At 34.5% G+C, this 19,743-nt stretch overlaps 1 protein-coding gene across 1 annotated transcript in view; it reads right to left on the bottom strand.

Moving 5' to 3' along the window:
- Positions 1-19,743, bottom strand: part of DACH2 (dachshund family transcription factor 2) — an 807,630-nt gene that overhangs the window by 92,789 nt on the left and 695,098 nt on the right. Inside the window, exons 7-8 of the mRNA XM_026480109.4 lie at positions 3,878-4,013; positions 842-925 (exon numbers count right to left, since the gene is read on the bottom strand). Of these exons, the coding sequence (XP_026335894.2) occupies positions 842-925; positions 3,878-4,013 (220 nt within the window). The remainder of the gene's footprint in view (positions 1-841; positions 926-3,877; positions 4,014-19,743) is intronic.

The raw sequence follows: 19,743 nt of genomic DNA, 5'->3' as shown, positions 1-19,743 counted from the left end.
TTTTTCTATATATTATGAGTATCTTTAGTAGAGATAGAAAAATACACCCTATACTGAAGTACAAACAAGCGATTTGGTAATCTGATAAATTACATATTAGCTTATGCTCTTTAGAGTTACTGTTTAACTCACAACGGCAGACATAATGTATAGCCTATAACATATGCCAATATGTTTTCTTTTTCTCCTATCTTTTAGCCTTTTAAACAAAGTTGTACTCAGTTTTCATGTCAAGATAACATGACTTTGAAATAGCATGACTTTGAAATTCTTACTCTTCCTACCTTCTTTAAACTGATATCCTAAGAAAAAACTGGATACTGTGCAGAGATGATCCATGTAACTCAGTGGATCAAAAGCTAGATTGGCATCATATCTATCAACATTCTAGGTAAATACTTGGTTGGAGTAACTTGCTAAGCTTTCACTTGAAATGCCCAAATAAGCATATATTTTAAAAATCTCTTTTGGTGGTTGGGGTGATATCTTTTCTCCATGACAGCAACTCAGGTTTTCAAATGTAACTATCAAATGGTGAGTCGTTCAAACATAGTTAACCAAGTGCATATATAATAAAATGAGAGTCAGAAGTTTCTGATCAGGCATAAAATGAAGTTTCCAGCCACAGGCACAGAAAAACTTCAGGATGTTATTAATTTATTAACATTAAATAAACAAGCTTCAGGTAAACATATTTTTTTTTACTAATAAAAGAATTTATCTGAAGCCAGTATAAATCTATTCTGTTTAGGAAAGGTGGATGCAATATACAGCACTGGCATGTTAATTCAGTTACTATCTAATATTTGTGTGTCCATCAAATAAGCAAAAGTCATTTCACCTTTATTATCCCTTTGGAATTTTTTGATGGTTGGTCCATTATCTTGATCAACAATTAGTTCCTCTCTATTGTTGGACATCATAGCTATAAATAAAAGAAAAAAAACTGAGTAATTTTCTTGCAAAACACTCAAAAGAAAGGTAGAAAATTATTATATAAATAGCTATTTTACTCCAATAACAACTAACATGAATTGTATACATCTCTATTTCTGAAACCGTGGAATCATTTGTGTTGGTTTGATGATTATATAATTTAAAGATCAAGAAGCTACTCAATCCTGTGAATTTTTAAAAATTTTTTTAAGATTTTATTTATTTATTTGATAGTGAGAGAGCACAAGTAGGCAGAGCGGCAAGCAGAAGGAGAAGAAGAGGCAGGCTCCCTGCTGAGCAGAGAACCTGATGCAGGGCTGAATCCCAGAATCCAGAGATCATGACCTGAGCTGAAGGTAGACGCTTAACCGACTGAGCCATCCAGTGCCCTAATCATGTGAATTTTTAAAGTGGGATTAATATATAGTGCGTATATAATTGCCTACATATTTTCTTTAAATCATTTTAAATGTTAAAATTCATATGCAAATTAACTATTTACCTGCATAATTAATAATCTAGTTCCCAAAATATTTCTAGAAAGAATTTATCACTTAATTTAGTGCGTTTAAAATAATTACAGATTTAACTCACTTTATAGAGGTTTTTTTTTTTTTAAAAAAATATATAACAAAATTAATAGGTGAAGTATAGCTTTCTGATAATTATAAATGCTTCTTCACAAAATATTTATATTGAAAGAAAATAAACATGCCAATTTTCATGGTTTATCATTTAATTCTCTTTTGTTATATTTTATTAAAACATTATGCTGCTAAGGGCGTCTGGGTGGTTCAGTCGGTTAAGCGTCTGCCTTTGCCTCGGTTCATGATCCCAGGGTCCTGGGATAGAGCCCCACATTGGGCTCCCTACTCAGTGGGGAGCCTACTTCTCCTTCTCTTCCTTGCATTTGCTCTCTCTCATTATCTCTATCTCTCTCTATCAAATAAATAAAATCTTTAAAAAAACATATTGCTCCATATTTTTTTCCTTTATAGACAATCTCACTATCATGCTTAGATATCTGGGAATGTGCATAGACAGCCTAATTACTGCCAGTGGAATTAGAAATGTTTTATGTGGTTAATATATTTTTTAGAAAATTACATTGCTTTAGAAATATTTGATTTTACTTCTAAGTGTAAGATACCATTCCTTTACAACATATCTATCACATAATATATTTCCCTACGTGTTTTGCTCTTAGCCAGCCCTCAATAAATAATTCTCTCTCTCCCTTTTCTCTCTCCCCCACCCCTCATCAATACAAAGATTATCCTGATGGAATAATGTGTGTTTTGTTTTCTTGATTCTTTAATGGTCATCTGGCTATATCTGCTTGTCTTGCTCAGACTCCCTTAAATCAGTTGCACACAGTGTTGTAACAACCAGGTAGTCTGTGTCCAAAAGCTGTGATAAAGAAAAGCTAGAAGACCTGTCACCTCTTCCAGGAATTAAACTTACTCCCTTAGGGCCACTAACCTCAAGTTCTAGCTCAGTGGTTCTTAACACTGGCTGCACATTAGGATCTCATGAGGAGACACTGAAAATCAAAACAAAACAGTCCTGCCAGACTCTGTTCCAGACCAGGTAAATCAGACTCTGAGCATGTAACCCAGGCATCCAGATTTGTAAATGCTCCATGAGTGAATATAATGGAGAGCCAGATTTGAGACTCTTTGGGCTTACTATGAACCACAAACAATATATAATATTGAAAGGTTAAATGAGACTCGGATGAATTTCCAGAAGGCAGAAATAATTTTCATCCTTTCCCAGCACAAATAAAGAAACTAACACCTCTGTTAATCCCTCAAATTCCTCTCCTGCCCGAAAAACAAAAACAAAAACAATAAGCAAAAAAAAAACATATTTTGGAAAGGTTTAAGGCAATCACTATTATGAAATATAAAAACTTAGAGTTCATTTAAAGGACGTCCTTATAGAGTAAGACTAAAAGAGGAACAGAAACCATTTTTTCCTAGAGGAAATCGATATTTAGGAAATCGATTTTGTCGATACAACAGATTAATAAAGATTTTACTTATCTCATTTGGTTCATAATTATTATATACTAAATGAGAATTTGTTACAACTGGGTGCACTTGGTAACATCTGTATACCTGAGTAAAATCAGACAGCTAAAGATAATAAGCAGTCAAGGTAAAGCCACACAGACAAAAATAGTGCTTATCCCTCACATTTCCTTAGCACTTTAATCTTCTGAAGTGTTTGTCCATATTATTTCATTAGACCTCATAAAAATCCAGTGCATTAGGCCTGGCAGAAATATTTCCATATATTAGGTAAAGAAACTCACGATGGTTAAGTGACATACCCAAGGTCTCATAGCTACTGAGTGCCAGAACTGTGGCTAGATTCAAGTTTCCAATATGTCACATCACTGACAATACCATTATAGTATTTCTGGGATAGTGTCTATGGTGTAAGACTTCCAAGATAATAAAAAAAAATAAACTAAGGGAAAACATCTTAAATATTTTTGATCTAAATTATTGAGATTGTAGCAAATTATGTCTTGGTTCACTTTTTAATCACTCTTAAATGATCAACTGTTTGAAAGATATTTTATCTTTCATTAGTCAAAGATGCTGTGAATGTAGCAAGTGATTGTATCACATGAACTGTTAAATACCAATATGTTGAACTAACATATACTCTACAAAAAATCCCATCCTATTGTTACCATGGAATCCAGTGACACAGTAAATAAAGGCCCTTCCAGAGAAGAAACTTCTAATACGTTTAGTTTCATTTTGTTGTTCAAATTGCTTCAGCAGTAAAAAATGACCACTTCAGAAAGTCATTTTTATTAAGGAGGCATCAACTCCCCCACCTTCTTTCTCCCCCTTTCTATTGACTAATGAAGAAATTCTCAAAAGAATATATTTTAATTCCTTGTTTTAGATGAGATACTTACCCATCCTCTCTGAATGATGATCCATCTGAGAAGGAGAGCTGGACACACTGCTGCTGGGGTGGGAGGAAGTCTGACTCTCAGGGTGATGATTCTCTTCTACAGAGGGAACAGGAGAAGGACTCTCTGGGATCCGTTCCTGACACAAAAGGAAACACAACAGGAAATGTCATCTGTTCATCAAGTTTTTCATGTTGTTGAGTCCATAATATTTGAAATGTTGACCTCTCACTTATCCCAAAAGCATACATGTTCATGACAGTTGGTCTTAAACGTGTATCTTTAGACAAATACATATTTTTTGTTCTTGTAAAATTAATGGGATATTATGAGGGTTAGAGAATGTGAAAAGGCTCAGTGCCATGCTGTATATATGTCAGAGTTTCAAGAAAAGTTAGTTTCCATTTCCTTTCCTAGAAAATTCATGAAGAATTATGAACATAGGTGTGCAGTGAAGATTATTGTTATTGTAAACTCTTATATTTATATATATTCCAAAGCCTGGAGCGTGATCCTACTCTCTAAGAAGATCTTTCAAAAGTAAACACTTTAGAATCTAAGAATAAAACACAAATAGTAGCATCTGGTACATACTGAGTCTTTCTGCACAAATAAAAATTATGGAAACAATATACATGCACTCTATCAGACTTTAGGAATTTATGTTGAATTCTGCCAGCAAAATGGTTTGGTAGTGATAGGACACAATGATAGGTTTTCCAAACTAACATTAAAACCTGTCAATATCAATTGCTTAGTATTATTTAGATTTTTATAGTTTTAAATAAAGAATTAGAATAAAAATAAAACATTTATTTTCCATACCTCTACAGTAACTGTTATAGTTCTCAAGACTTTTGTGATTATGAATATTGCTATAAAACTCTGAAATTATTCACTATGTTTATGCATCACAACTTGATGAATAAATCTGACAATCATTCAATTAATTTGATCACTAGAAGAACCAAATTGCTGTGTTTATGCACATATGCAATTAATGTGAGTGGGTAATAGACATGCTGGGACAGAGAATGTTTGTTCTATAAAATATTTAATTCATCCATAATAAATTTCTTAAATGTTCTAATTATCTGTAATTACAACATCAGTATTCTAGTTATCATAGCAGTAAGAATTAGTTTGTCAAATATGTGCTTGTACATTTTCAAATTGATTTTGCATGAAAGGCCTAAAATTTATAAATTCCCTAAAGAAAACTGTTGTTTGTTTAGATACAAAAGTAACAGCACAAGAGTTAAAGCTTATTATTTCATTAGTAGAAGTTAACATTTTGCAACATCTATCATTGCAGCAGGCAGAATAGTAGCAGGCAGAATAGTGGCCCCCAAAATGTCCACTCCACGTCTTGATGACTGAGACCTGTGAATATGCTACATCACATGGTAAATGGATTTTTCAGATGTGATTGAGAAACTTGAGATAGATAAATTACACTTAGAGGCAGAAAGGGAAGGTCAGAGGGAGATATTATGGAAAAAGAATCAGAGATGCAAACTTTCTGACTTTGAAGATGGATGAAGGGAACCATGAGCCAAGAAATGTGGGTGGCTTCTAGAAGGTGGAAAACAAGGAAATAGATTCATCCCTGGCAGATACAGAAAGAAATGCAGCCCTGCCAACACCTTGATTTTAGCTCAGTGATACCTATGTTAGACATCCAGCCTACAGAACTGTAAGAAAATAAACTTGCATTGTTTTAAGCACTAAATGTGTCATATTTTCTTATAGCGGCAATAAAACACTAATACAATCATTAATGTAGTTTTATTTTTAAATGGTGTTTAATGTTATTGCTTAGCTTATAATTAACATTTGGTAATTTTAATAAAATGAATAGTAGAATTTGACTATATTAGCTGCAGTATTATATCCTAATTAAATACTGATAATTATAATAATTTTATGTTACACTTTAAAGATTCTATAACTGTTGTCATACCTCAAAAAATGTTTTAAGACAGAGAAATATATATTTAATTCATATTTACTATACAGATAAATATCTAGTTGTAACACTACATATACAGCACAAAATAAAAAAGAAACATTTAAGCAAAGCAGAAGAAAAGAATCTAGTTTTTATTTTCTAAATAATTTCACTTGTATTCTGGAGTGATGGTATGGGGATAGATAGTAAGGTATATACAGCCCTTGTACCACATTCTTTTACTTTCTGAGAAGACCAATAGTTCATTAGTTGTGAAATTCAACTTAAACTCTCATGATTAAAAATATATTCTTTAAATAGTATATGTACACAAAAACACACCAATGCAAGGATTTTTATATATAAGGTCAAAATTAATTTTTTTGGCTTTCACTGTTGTATAGCCTCAATGATTCTATGCCAAAATATGTATATGAAGTGTAGAACATTCAGTATTTGTCTTTGAATTGTAACATTGAAAATTTGTTGAAAAAGTATGTAATTCAATGAACTACAATTAAGTTTCATGGACATCCGAATGAATGGACAGGGACAAAGTACAGCAGTTACTAGGCAAAAATAGAACTGAACTAACAAAATCACTATATGGTGGCAAACAAGAATCATACACACAGAAATATATGCCACCATAATAAAAATGGAAAACTTTTAAGTTGGTTGATAAAATTGATGGTTTGGAAAAACAAGAGAATCCAACTGACAGTGATACTTGCTCTTGTCCACTCTGTTTAACAAAAAATGAAAGCTCACTTTGAATTGTCTTTAAAAATTGAGAGAACATCTACACAAATAGAAAAATGCAATGAAAATGAGGAAAAATACAATACTATAAAGGAAGATCCCCCCAAATGCTTAAAATTAGTAAATGATCAAATAATACGAACTCAAATAACTTACTCTTCAACTCCCTCTTTGACATTTTCAGCACCATATTAGGTGAAACAATAAACTAACTTTGAAAACATGATATAGTAACATTTTGCATAAAGTAATATTTCTGCTTTAAGATTTCATAGCCTGCACTTTCCAAATTCAGTCAAGGTTCAGTTCATTGTTATTGTTTTCTTAAGGCCCTACAGAGGTCAGACTTTTTCACCATGTAAACTGTATTAGATAAGTTCAGTGTCTTATATTGATTAAGAGTTAGGTGGGTTTAAAATGTGTGTGTGTGTGTGTGTGTGTGTGTGTGTGTGTGTGTAGAGCTGGGAATGTTTAATTTCTCTTAAAGTAATTTATAGTTCTATGAACAATTTCTTCTTTGCAAGTAAACAGATCCATTTTTCACCCCTGTAATCACTATGCATCTATTTAGCTACTTAACTGCAATGTGCTTTGGTTCATTAGGTGGCTAGTGTTGTGTCTCAGCCTAGTTAAAATTTCACAGCAAGTTAATCTGTTTTACTACAAATGAGAACACAAGTGATAATGTCCTCATCATTTGCCAAATACAGGGTTAACAGTATTTGCAACAAATCAATAAGGGCATTTAAAAAGGAAAATTGCAACTCTAAAACCCCAATCATTTTTAGTCATTGATGACTTAATTTTATTTGGCATTTATGACTTTTACAACCCTGCTACACTTCATGTATTTCATTTAGGCCCACTGACAACAGCTGTAGCTCTTCTGAAACACTACAGGTCTTCTCCAGATTCAAAGTAACAAAAGGGAGACATTTCCAAAATTGATACATACTTACCCAATCAAATCCCCATTTCCCTACAACTAGTAAATTTATCTGTAATAATAACTCAGATTCTAGCATATATGTATAGTTCAAGGCTAATGCCTAAAAAGAAAGAAACATTACAGAAAATATTATTAATTAGTACATGCTATCCCCTCTTTTATCATACTTTTCCCCTTTTGGGAGGTATATACCACAAATGGTCAAAGGAGACATTCATCATATTAAATCATTTGAAAGTACATTTGACCCTTAATAAAGAATAGGGTCAATGCTTAGAAAATTGAGTTCTATACAAGGTTTAACACAGTCGATTTGATTTAGGATTTAGTTTATTGGCAGTAAAGTATCAACTCTGCCCATTTTCATGCAGATGCTTTATTTCACCTCAGTATATTCCTTTACATCCTTGGAAATGTGGTAGTATACATAGAATGTATGAAGTACTAATAAATACATATTAAACGTGTTTATACATATGTGTACATGTGTGTAGTTGCCTTTTACTAGCAACTGTATCAGTCAATGTTAAATTGTTACCTCTGACATTTTATTATGTTGTTATTAAGTATTCAGTGTGATTATGTATTATATAATTTGTCTTTTTATTTTTATTTAATTGGAATTCAACTCTCACTGTAATTATGCTTCCAAATGCTAATACATTAATGAGTTCCTAAAGGATTTAATGGCATTTCACTACTGAGGAGTGGCTTTTGGAAGTCTGTATGAGTGCTAGATATTTTACTCATGCATTTGTCTTGATATTTCATATTTAATTGATCTGCTCCTTCTGTACTGTCACCAGAGTTCTGCAGAAACAGAACAGACTGTAACTTGACAGACTTTAATAATAAAATCAGGGACAGGGAAATGAAAAGTTTATTCATTGTTGCTGCTAACTTGGCTTACTACTATTCCTGAGGAAGAATTTGATGCCTTAATTTGGTATCTCTGAATAATATTGGAAATATGACAACTTATGGACCTTTACAAATCAGTTTAAGAATTAGTCTGTGGGGGCACCTGGGTGGCTCAGCAGGTTAAGCGGCCAACTTTTGGTTTGGGCTCAGGTCATGATCTGGGGGTCCGGGGACCAAGCTCCACATTAGGCTCCATGCTTAGCAGAGAATCTGTGGATTCTCTCTCCCTCTCCTCCTGCCCCCCCCCCACTCATGCTCTCTCTTTCTCTTAAATAAATAAATAAATAAATAAATAAATAAATAAATAAATCTTTATTATAAAAAAGAATTAGTCTGTTTTCCACAATCACCAATTTACAATCTTATTAAAGTTAACATAAATGAATACAGCAGGGTTTTCATGAATTAAAAAAAAATAAGCAGATAAGGGATGCAGCTGGAACATGTAACCATGAAACAGTCCAAAATCATAGGCACACCCTACATGTGATCTATGTTATATTAGGGCAAAAGATGCTTTCACATCTTCACCCAGATCAACTTGTTCTGGAAGAGGCTGACAGCTTAAGAGAATCAGTCTTAATATCTGCTCATAGCTTGCAAATGCCCTCGAGTGGGAAAATGGATAGTTCAGTGGGAAAGTGCAGGGCTTCCAAATTATGTTTTGGGATTGGACCTCTGCCACCCACCCAAACACACACACACACACACACACACACACACACACACCCCTCAGTTCTCACTCAACCCATCTTTACCTTATGTTCTAAAAGATAGTAATTGCTTTGTATTTCCATAGAGCATTATTTTTCTTTTTCAAGTTATATTTAAATTCCAGTTAGCTAAAATAAAGTGTAATATTAGTTTCAGGTGTAGAATTTAAAATAAAGACTCAACTAGTGATTTTTCAGTGCATTTGCATTATCATAAAAAACCCTCTCTGTGTTGATTAATTTTAATACCAGATGTTCACATGCTAATGCCACTGCTTTGTGACCATTTCCTATCAATTCATTAATTGCCAGCTGCTCAACCAAACAAAAACCAGAGCTAATGAGACGGTACTGGTAAACATCCAAAACACAGTTCTACTTAAATTTCTCAAATTTGTTACCAGAGAAAACTACTGTACACTGATATTACAAAGTATCCCATGAAGTATAGAATTGTTGAATCACTATACTGTACACCTGAAACTAATATAACACTGTATGTTAATTAACTGAAATTAAAATAAAAAACTTAAAAAAGCACAGTTTCCCACACACAAAAAAAATAAGGTACAAATGTCAAATAGGAAATAGGTTCTCATACCAGTCAGGTATTTTACCTATTTTTTTAAAGATTTTATTTATTTATTGGACAGAGAAAAATACAGTGAGAGAGGGAACACAAGCAGGGGGAGAGGGAAAGGGAAAAGCAGACTTCCCGCTGAGCAGGGAGCACAATGTGGGGCTCGATCCCAGGACCCCAGGATCATGCCCTGAGCTGAAGGCAGACACTCAACAACTGAGCCACCCAGGCGCCCCAGGTATTTTACCTATTTTGCTCTCAGGATTTTGCCATACTCGGTGATACAACTAAAGGATGAATAGCCTTTCAAGCCTAATAATCATAATGCAATTTCCAGTTCCTGCTATACCTATATTAGTTATTAGATACAAGTGTTACTTGCCGAGCCAATAGTAAAGGAATCTGAGGTAGAACTAAAGAATATATGCTTGGAGTAACAATATTCCCAAACTTATTTTTGACAAAACCAAAACCAAAACCAAAACAAAACAAAAACAAAAAAACATTTGTTTGCAACTTGTAATGTCTTTTCCAGTTTTGCAATTAAATTCTATATCACTAATGATCATTTATGTTAGAAATACTCCCCAAAGTCTAATATACAATGAATCATTATTTTTAATTAATTCATTCAGCAAACATCAAGTGTCTAATGTACCTATTGAGGACAGAAAGAAGGTCTGTGGGTATTTTCACATGGGATGTAAATGTTCATAGTTCAAACTGAAGAATAAATAATCCACACATAAGCAGTCAAAATGGCTTAAAATAAAATATGAATCAAATCAATTTTGGTATTAGAATAGACACTCCTCTCCAGTCCCCACCAGATCCCTAACTCTTTATTCTGCATGGAGATCAAATCAGTCATGACTGGTGAACAAATGCTCTGTAGATGGAGGGTACAATACCAGTATATGTATCTAATGGTGGGGGGAACCCTTGGTTATGGTAGTGATAGGGGTTATACAGAGGCATGTGTATAAGAGAAGTTACTTCTTTCTCAGGCTAGCTCTTGGCCATGATATTATTGCTCTCTACTTACTAGTATCTTTATATGGATCCGTGAGTATAAAATATAATAAAATAAAATAATATTTGCTAATATACACTGACTAATAAATGCCAAACAGTGCTCTAAGTATGTTGACAAGCCTTGTCTCATTTAGTCTCATGTTAACACTACACTATGAGGTAGTTATAACCACTCTCACCATTTCACTGGAAGATGAGGGAAACTGAGATAACAGGTATAATTTGCCTAAAGTCAGTCATATAACAAGGAATGGTGAAACCAGAATTTAAATACAGGCAGGCAGTCTGACTTCAGAGCCTATGCTCCTACCCATTAGGCCATACTGTCTCCAATGAAATCTGCTTCGTAATTCATCTAACCTCACTAACAAACTATAATGGTTCTAGCCAGAAATAGTATATAATTCTACAAATTCTTTTGAGGGTGGAGCTTAAGTCTGTTTCACTTTCGCGTTTTTGACAAAGCAATGTGACACAGTCCTTTGCACATATTAAATCTTGCAAAATCAGTGAATTCTGTGTTCTTGCCCTCTTTCCTAACAAAAAATGATGACAATAATAATTCAGTAAGCCAATATTCAGCAACAGCTATTCTTTTTGGCTAACTGCAAGGCTAACTGCAATATACTTGCTGACTTTTTGGTCTGTATTATCTTCTCCCCCAAAGATTACCAGTGATTCATGACTTTTTGTCCACCCTACTTAATGCTCTAAAACAGTGCTATATAATAAAATTTTTTGCAATGATGCAATGTTCTATCCTTGTGCTGTCTAATATAGTAGCCACAAGTGACATGTGATTACTGAGCACTTGAAATGTGGCTAGTTGCAACAGAGCAACTGAGGTTTTCATTTTCTTTACTTCATTTAAATTGAAATTGCCACATGTGGCTAGTGGCTACTGTATTGAACAGTGTTGCTATAGTAGATATGTTCTATGCATCTAAAACTCATTGTTAGGGTGCCGGTGTGACTCAGTCCGTTAAGTGTCTGCCCTCAGCTCAGGTCATGATCATGGGGGTCCTGGAATCAATCCCTGCTTGGGCTCCCTGCTCAGCGGGGAGTCTGCTTCTCCCTCTCCCTCTGCCCCTCCCCCGGATCATGCTTGCTCTCTCATGCTCTATCAAATAAATAAATAAAATATTTAAAAAAATAAAACTCGTTGTTAATTACAATGGTTACATGGTTTACATCCATGAAGATAGGGAAATTCACTAAACTATAAGTAAATATGTATATATATATAATTTATGATATATGTATAATTTTAGAAATATAAACTTCTAAGAGTCACATCACTTCTCAGATCCTTTAAAAGCTATGGTTTTCTCTCCTACCTGTGAAAAGAAAATTTTAAAACTATGACAGGAGTGGTGAATAGACAGCCATGTCTACTCTTCTTTGTGTTAGCTTTCACTATTTGAGGGCATTTGCAGGAATACACACCTCTGATTATGAAAGGTTTCTCACACTGAGGTAGAAATATTTACACATTGGTAGAAGAAAAAGGCCCAAATGCAATCATGTTCTTTTCAATTTGACATCAGTCTATGTGAAGTGATATAATTTCCATTGAGAAACAAACTACTTATTCATTGATTTTTATAGAGTTTTCTCATACTTTTAGTTAATATGTTATGTTATTTTGAAGAAATAGAAAATTAGTAGGTAAACTAGTTTGAAAGTTTTTGTTTTGTTTAATGGATATGAAGGAAGATTGGCATGGAGAGTTTGATTTGATAAACATTTCGTATTTCATATAATGTTTTTAAAAGGAAAGTATTATTTTGAAGCCTGTTCAAGCTAAGGCCAATTGCTAAATATTCAGTAATTTTGTGAGCCAGGTGTTAAAATGATGGTAACTTGAAATCAGCCATGACGGAAATATTTACAACACAGAAATTGGAAAATGGTATAAGTCAGAGCTCTTCTTTTTTATTTTGTGTTGTTTGGGGTCTTTTTTTTGGAGATACAGCTTACAGGCACACCACTGGATGCTGGCCCAAATAAAAAACATTGAATGTTTAAGTCCATTATAGGAATCTGAGGTTTTTATTTCTTTCTAATGTTCAACGTCATCTGACTAGGCAAATATTTAAGTATATGAATAAGTACACTAAATATTGTATTCATTTGAGTTTATGAGCATTCAAAGAAGCACAAGTAGAGTGTCATATGATAAAAATATGTATTAGGTAAAATGCATTCAATTACAGTAATCTGTATCCCACACAGTTCCTTTTAAAGAACCTGAAAAATTAGAAACAAACATCATACAGTAACAAAACATGTACTATTAAAACATTAAACAGAGAATGTAGGAAAATTCAAATCATTATATGTAGTTTCCATTCTTGCTATGACTCAGGAACCTGGTCTTACAGAGTATAAAACAAAATCTGCAAAACCATGTTTTCAAAATAGTACATGAGTTCATTTTGTCTATTTAAATGTTTAATAAAAAATCATAGAACTATTAATCCTGTTTATTGTTTGTCTCTTCACATTAGATTATAAACCTTAAAAACCACCTGATGCATAATAGAAACTCAATCATCGAAAAAAAAATATGGACGCACCCACAAACTTTTTAAACTAGGTATCAGTGGCTTATTCTGATTCAATTAGTTAACAAATGGGCTTGCTAACAAATGCCAATTGGGTCTACCTGAATTAAAATGAGGAGCTAACATGACTTATACATTAACCCAAACAGTTTTCTGATATAGACTCAATCAGAAGAAATGTAAACACAGAAACAGTGTAAAGAAAGTGAGATCTATGTTGCAGAAAGAAAAACTGAAAATAGAAATATTAAAATAGTTGCTTCCAGACCTTTAATCAGAAGTGGTAAGTGCTGGAAATTAAATATGATTTGTAGGCCAGTCATTCACTAACTCGATAACACTATTTATCATATAATCCTAATATTCAAATCACATGCTGTAAGACCAGCTTCCAAAGGAAATTGGGATCACAGTCTCATGATCATCAGTGGCAAAGCACAGGCATCAGCTTAACACAAACTATGCTAAAGAAGAGTAGCAGGTGTTTAGAAGGATATGAAACCTTCTTTTAATATTGCAGTATGTTCCCCCTGCCCCGCACACCAGCGACATTTTTAAATGATATGGAAAAAAGGTAAAGTTTTACATGCAAGTAAAAAAAAAGATATGTAAATAAGAATAATTGAATAATAAAGCAGGAAAAAACATCCAGTGGAAAAAAGACAGTCTCTTCAATAAATGGTGCTGGGAAAATTGGTCATATGAATGCAAAAGAATGAAACTTGACCACTCTCTCACATCATACACAAAGATCAACTCCAAATGGATGAAAGACCTCGATGTGAGACAGGAATCCATCAAAATCCTAGAGGAGAGCATAGGCAGCAACCTCTATGACATCGGCCACAGCAACCTTTTTCATGACACATCTCCAAAGGCAAGAGAAACAAAAGATAAAATGAACTTGTGGGACTTTATCAAGATAGAAAGCTTCTGCACAGCCAAGGAAACAGTCCAAAAAACTAAGAGGCAGCCCACGGAATGGGAGAAGATATTTGCAAATGATGCTACAGATAAAAGACTGGTATCCAAGATCTACAAAGAACTTCTCAAACTCAATACATGAGAAACAAATAAACAAATCAAAAAATGGGCCGAAGATATGAACAGACACTTTTCCAATGAAGACATACAAATGGCTAACAGACACATAAAAAATGTTCAACATCATTAGCCATCAGGGAAATTCAAATCAAAACCACACTAAGATACCACCTTATGCCGGTTAGAATGGCAAAAATTGACAAGGCAAGAAACAACAATTGTTGGAGAGGATGAGGAGAAAGGGGATCCCTCCTACATTGTTGGTGGGAATGCAAGTTGGTACAGCCACTCTGGAAAACAGTGTGGAGTTCCCTTAAAAGGTTAAAAATTGAGCTACCCTATGACCCAGCCATTGCACTACTGGGTATTTACCCCAAAGATACAGACGTAGTGAAGAGAAGGGCCATATGCACCCTAATGTTCATAGCAGCATTGTCCACAATAGCTAAATCATGGAAGGTGCCGAGATGCCCTTCAACAGATGACTGGATTAAGAAGATGTGGTCCATATATACAATGGAATATTACTGAGCTATCAAAAAGAACGATTTGTCAACATTTGCTGCAACATGGACGGCACTGGAGGAGATAATGCTAAGTGAAATAAGTCAACCAGAGAAAGACAATTATATGGTTTCTCTCATCTATGGAACATAAGAACTAGGAAGATTGGTAGGAAAAGAAAGGGATAAAGAAAGGGGGGGTAATCAGAAGGGGAATGAAGCATGAAAGACTATTGACTCTGAGAAACTGAGGGCTTCAGAGGGGGAGGGGGTGGGGGAATGGGATAGGCTGGTGATGGGTAGTAAGGAGGGCATGTATTGCATGGTGCACTGGGTGTTATATGCAACTAATGAATTATCGAACTTTACATCAATAAATAAATAAACAAATAATTTTAAAAAGAATAATTGAATAATTAAAACATATGAATAAATATGGTAGCTCTATTTCTGAACTTTCATAAATTTTATTATAACTAAACATGTACTTTGGACTTTTTGTGCAATGTGCCCTAATCTCTTTCTGTATATGTTTCTGATTTAAATTTGTTTTTATGCAGGTGAGTTTTAGAATGCCAAAAATAGGGGCACCTGAGTGGCTTAGATGGTTAAGCAGCTGCTTTAGGCTCAGGTCATGATCTCTGGGTCCTGGGATCGAGCCCCACGTTGTTGGGCTCCCAGCTCAGCAGGGAGTCTGCTTCTCCCTCTATGTCTGCCTCTCCCCACTGCTCGTGTGCTCTCTCTCGCTCTCTCTCAAATGAATGAATAAAATATTTTAAAAATGTTGAAAATAAGGATACAATGGAAATACCAGCAGATCATTAACTGTAGAGATGCTAGCACGGTGACATTATAATCACATTAGATTGTATATTCTGATGACTGAATATCTCCCTTAAATTCCTATGTTAAAACTCTAACCTTAATGTGAAAGTATTTGGAAATGGGACTTCTGGGGGGTAATAAAGTCATGGCGTGGGGGAGCCCTCATGGTGGGATTAATGCCCTTTTAAGAAGAGATATGAGAAAATTTGCTTCCTGTCTACCTTTGCCATGTGTGAACACAGTGAGAAGGTGATCATCTGGAAACCAGAAAGAGAGCTCTCACCAGGAATCAGAAGTCACTTTGATCTTGGACTTTCCAGCCTCTAGAAATATGATAAATAAATTTATCATGTTTAAGCCACCCGGTCTATGGTATTTTGTTATAGCAAACCAGCAAAGAAGGTGAATCAGGTTATTGTGTCTTTCCCTAATTCACAGTGGATTTGTCAGAAAGAAATCAAATTTCATAATTGTGGCATTTCTTTCAAAATGTTCAATGTTAAATTTTCTTTTTTTTTCAGCATCCGAATTTTTATTTTATGTTGGCATAATACAGATAAAATTGCCATTCACACAGATAAGTAGATGAACATTTCTTTTTTTTTAAATAACATCTTGTGATCTAAGTATATTTTCTTTTTTTATTGTTTTTATTTTTTTATTTTAATAATATTTATTTTGTTATATTAGTCACCATACAGTACATCCTCAGTTCTTGATGCAATGTTCCACGATTCATTACTTGCATATAAAACCCAGTGCACCATGCAATATGTGCCCTCCTTAATACCGATCACCAGCGTATCCCAATCCTCCACCCCCTCCCCTCTGAAGCCCTCAGTGTGTTTCCCAGAGTCCACAGTCTCTCATGGTTCATTCCCCCTTCTGTTTACCCCCCTTCATTCTTCCCTTCCTTCTCCTACCGATCTTCCTATTTCTTATATTCCATAAATGAGTGAAACCATACGATAATTGTCTTTCTCTGCTTGACTTATTTCACTTAGCATAATCTCCTCCAGTCCCATCCATGTTGCTGCAAATGTTGTGTAATCATTCTTTCTGAGGGCTGAGTAATATTCCATTGTATATATGGACCACATCTTCTTTATCCAGTCATCTGTTGAAGGGCATCTTGGCTTCTTCCACAGTTTAGCTATTGTGACAATGTTGCTATGAACATTGGGGTGCGTATGGCCCTTCTTTTCCCTACGTCTGTATCTTTGGGGTAAATACCCAGTAGTGCAATGGCTGGGTCATTGGGTAGCTCTATTTTTAACTTTTTGAGGGACCTCCACACTGTTTTCCAAAGTGGCTGTACCAACTTGTATTCCCACCAACAGCGTAAGAGGATTCCCTTTCTCCACATCCTCTCCAGCATTTGTTGTTTCTTGCCTTGTCAATTTTTGCCATTCTAACTGGTGTAAGGTGGTATCTCAATGTGGTTTGATTTGAATTTCCCTGATGGCTAATGATGCTGAACATTTTTTCATGTGTCTATTAGCCATCGTTATGTCTTCTTTGAAGAAGTGCCTATTCATGTCTTCTGCCCATTTTTTGACTTGTTTTTTGGGTGTTGAGTTTGAGAAGTTCTTTATAGATCTTAGATACCAGTCCTTTATCTGTAGTGTCATTTGATCAATGTGATGAAAGTATTAATAAGAGAAGAGACAAGAACCATATGATTCTCTCAACTGATGCAGAAAAAGCATTTGACAAAATACAGCATCCTTTCCTGATTAAAACTCTTCAGAGTATAGGGATAGAGCGAACATTCCTCAATTTCATAAAAACCATCTATGGAGAGACCACAGTGAATATCATTCTCAATGGGGAAAAGCTGAGAGCCTTTCACTTAAGATCAGGAACATAACAAGGATGGCTACTCTCTCCACTATTGTACAACATTGTACTAGAAGTCCTAGCATCAGCAATCAGACAACAAAAACAAATAAAAGGTATTCAAATTGGCAAAGAAGAAGTCAAACTCTCTATCTTCACAGATGGCATGATACTTTATGTGGAAAACCCAAAAGACTTCACCCCCAAATTACTAGAACTCACAGCAATTCGGTAATATGGCAGGATTCAAAATCAATGCACAGAAATCAGTTGATTTCCTCTACACTAACAATGTAACTGTAAAAAGAGAAATTAGGGAATCATTTCCATTTACAATAGCACCAAAAACCATAAGATACCTTGGAATAAACCTAACCAAAGAAGTAAAGGATCTATACTCTAGAAACTCTGGAACACTGATGAAAGACATTGATGAAGAAACAAAAAGATGGAAAAACATTTCATTTTGATATTGTTAAAATATCTATGCTGCCCAGAGCAATCTACACTTTCAATACCATCCTGATCAAAATACCAATGGCATTTTTCAAAGTGCTGGAACAAACAATCCTAAAATTCATATGCAACCAGAAAAGACCTCAAATTGCTAAGGAAATGTTGAAAAAAAAAAAACCAAAGCTGGGGGCATCACATTGCCTGATTTCAAGCTATATCACAAAGCTGTGATCACCAAGACAGAATGGTACTGGCACAAAAACAGACACATAGATCAATGGAACAGAATAGAGAACCCAGATATGGACCTTCAACTCTATGTTCAACTAAACTTTGACAAAGCAGGAAAAAATATCCAATGGAAGAAAGAAAGTCTCTTCAATAAATGGTGCTGGGAAAATTGGACAGCTTTATACAAAGGAGTGAAAACTCAACCATTCTCTTAACACTATACACAAAGATAAACACTAAATGGATGAAAGACCTCAATTTGAGACAGGAATCCATCAAAATCAGAGAGGAGAACATAGGCTGTAACCTCTTTGACATCAGCCACAGCAACTTCTTTCAAGACTCATCTCCAAATGCAAAGGAAATAAAAGTGAAAATGAACTTCTGGGACTTTATCAAGATAAAACCGTCTTCACAGCAAAGAAAACAGTCAACAAAACTAAGAGACAAACCACAGAATGGAAGAAGATATTTGTAAATGGAACATGAGAACAGACTTAGAGAACTCAGTGACAACATCAAACGTAACATTTGTATTATAGGAGTCCCAGAAGAAGAGAGAGTAAAGGGGACATAAATTTTTTGAAGAAATAATAACTGAACACTTCCCTAATCTGGGAAGGAAAAGAGACACCCAGATCCAGGAGGCACAGAGAGTTCCCATCAAAATCAACAAAAGCAGACCCACACCAACACATATTTTAGTTAAATTTGCAAAATATAGTGGTAAAGAAATAATCTTAAAACCAGCAAGACAAAAGAAGTCCTTAACGTGCAATGGAAGACCCAGAAGGCTAGCCAGAGATTTCTCAACAGGAGCTTGGCAAGCCAGAGGGAGTGGCATAATATATTCAAAGTGCTAAATGGGAATCATCTGCAGCTAAGAATGCTGTATGTAGGAAAACTATCATTCAGAATAGAAGGAGAGATAAAGTTACCTAGAGAAGCAAAACTAAAGATGTAACAATTGTAAATATTTATGCCCTCAACTTGGAAACATGCACTTATATAAAACAATAACAAACATAAAGGAACTCATTGATAATAATACAACAATAGTAGGGGACTTTAACACCCCACATACATCAATGCACGGATCATCTAAACAGAAAGTCATCAAAGAAAAAATGGCTTTGAATGACACTGGAACAAATGGACTGAACATATATTTTCAGAACATTCAATCCTAAAACACAAAGTACTTATTCTTTTCAAGTACACATGGGACATTCTCCAGAATAGATCGCATACCAGGTCACACATCAAGCCTCAACAAATATAAAAAGACTGAAGTAATACTATGCACCTTTTCTGACCACAGTGCTATGAACCTGAAGTCAACTACAAGAAAAAAAATGGAAAAGCCATAAATACATGAAGGTTAATCAACATGCTACTAAACAATGAATGGGTTAACAAGGAAATCAAATAATAAACTTTTAAAAAACGGAAACAAATGAAAATGTAAACACAATGGTCCAAAATCTTTATGA

The sequence above is a fragment of the Ursus arctos genome, chromosome X (assembly GCF_023065955.2).
Source record: "Ursus arctos isolate Adak ecotype North America chromosome X, UrsArc2.0, whole genome shotgun sequence".
Taxonomy (NCBI): domain Eukaryota; kingdom Metazoa; phylum Chordata; class Mammalia; order Carnivora; family Ursidae; genus Ursus; species Ursus arctos.
The sequence above is the reverse complement of the archived record's forward strand: the minus strand, read 5'-3'. Positions and strand labels throughout refer to the sequence as shown.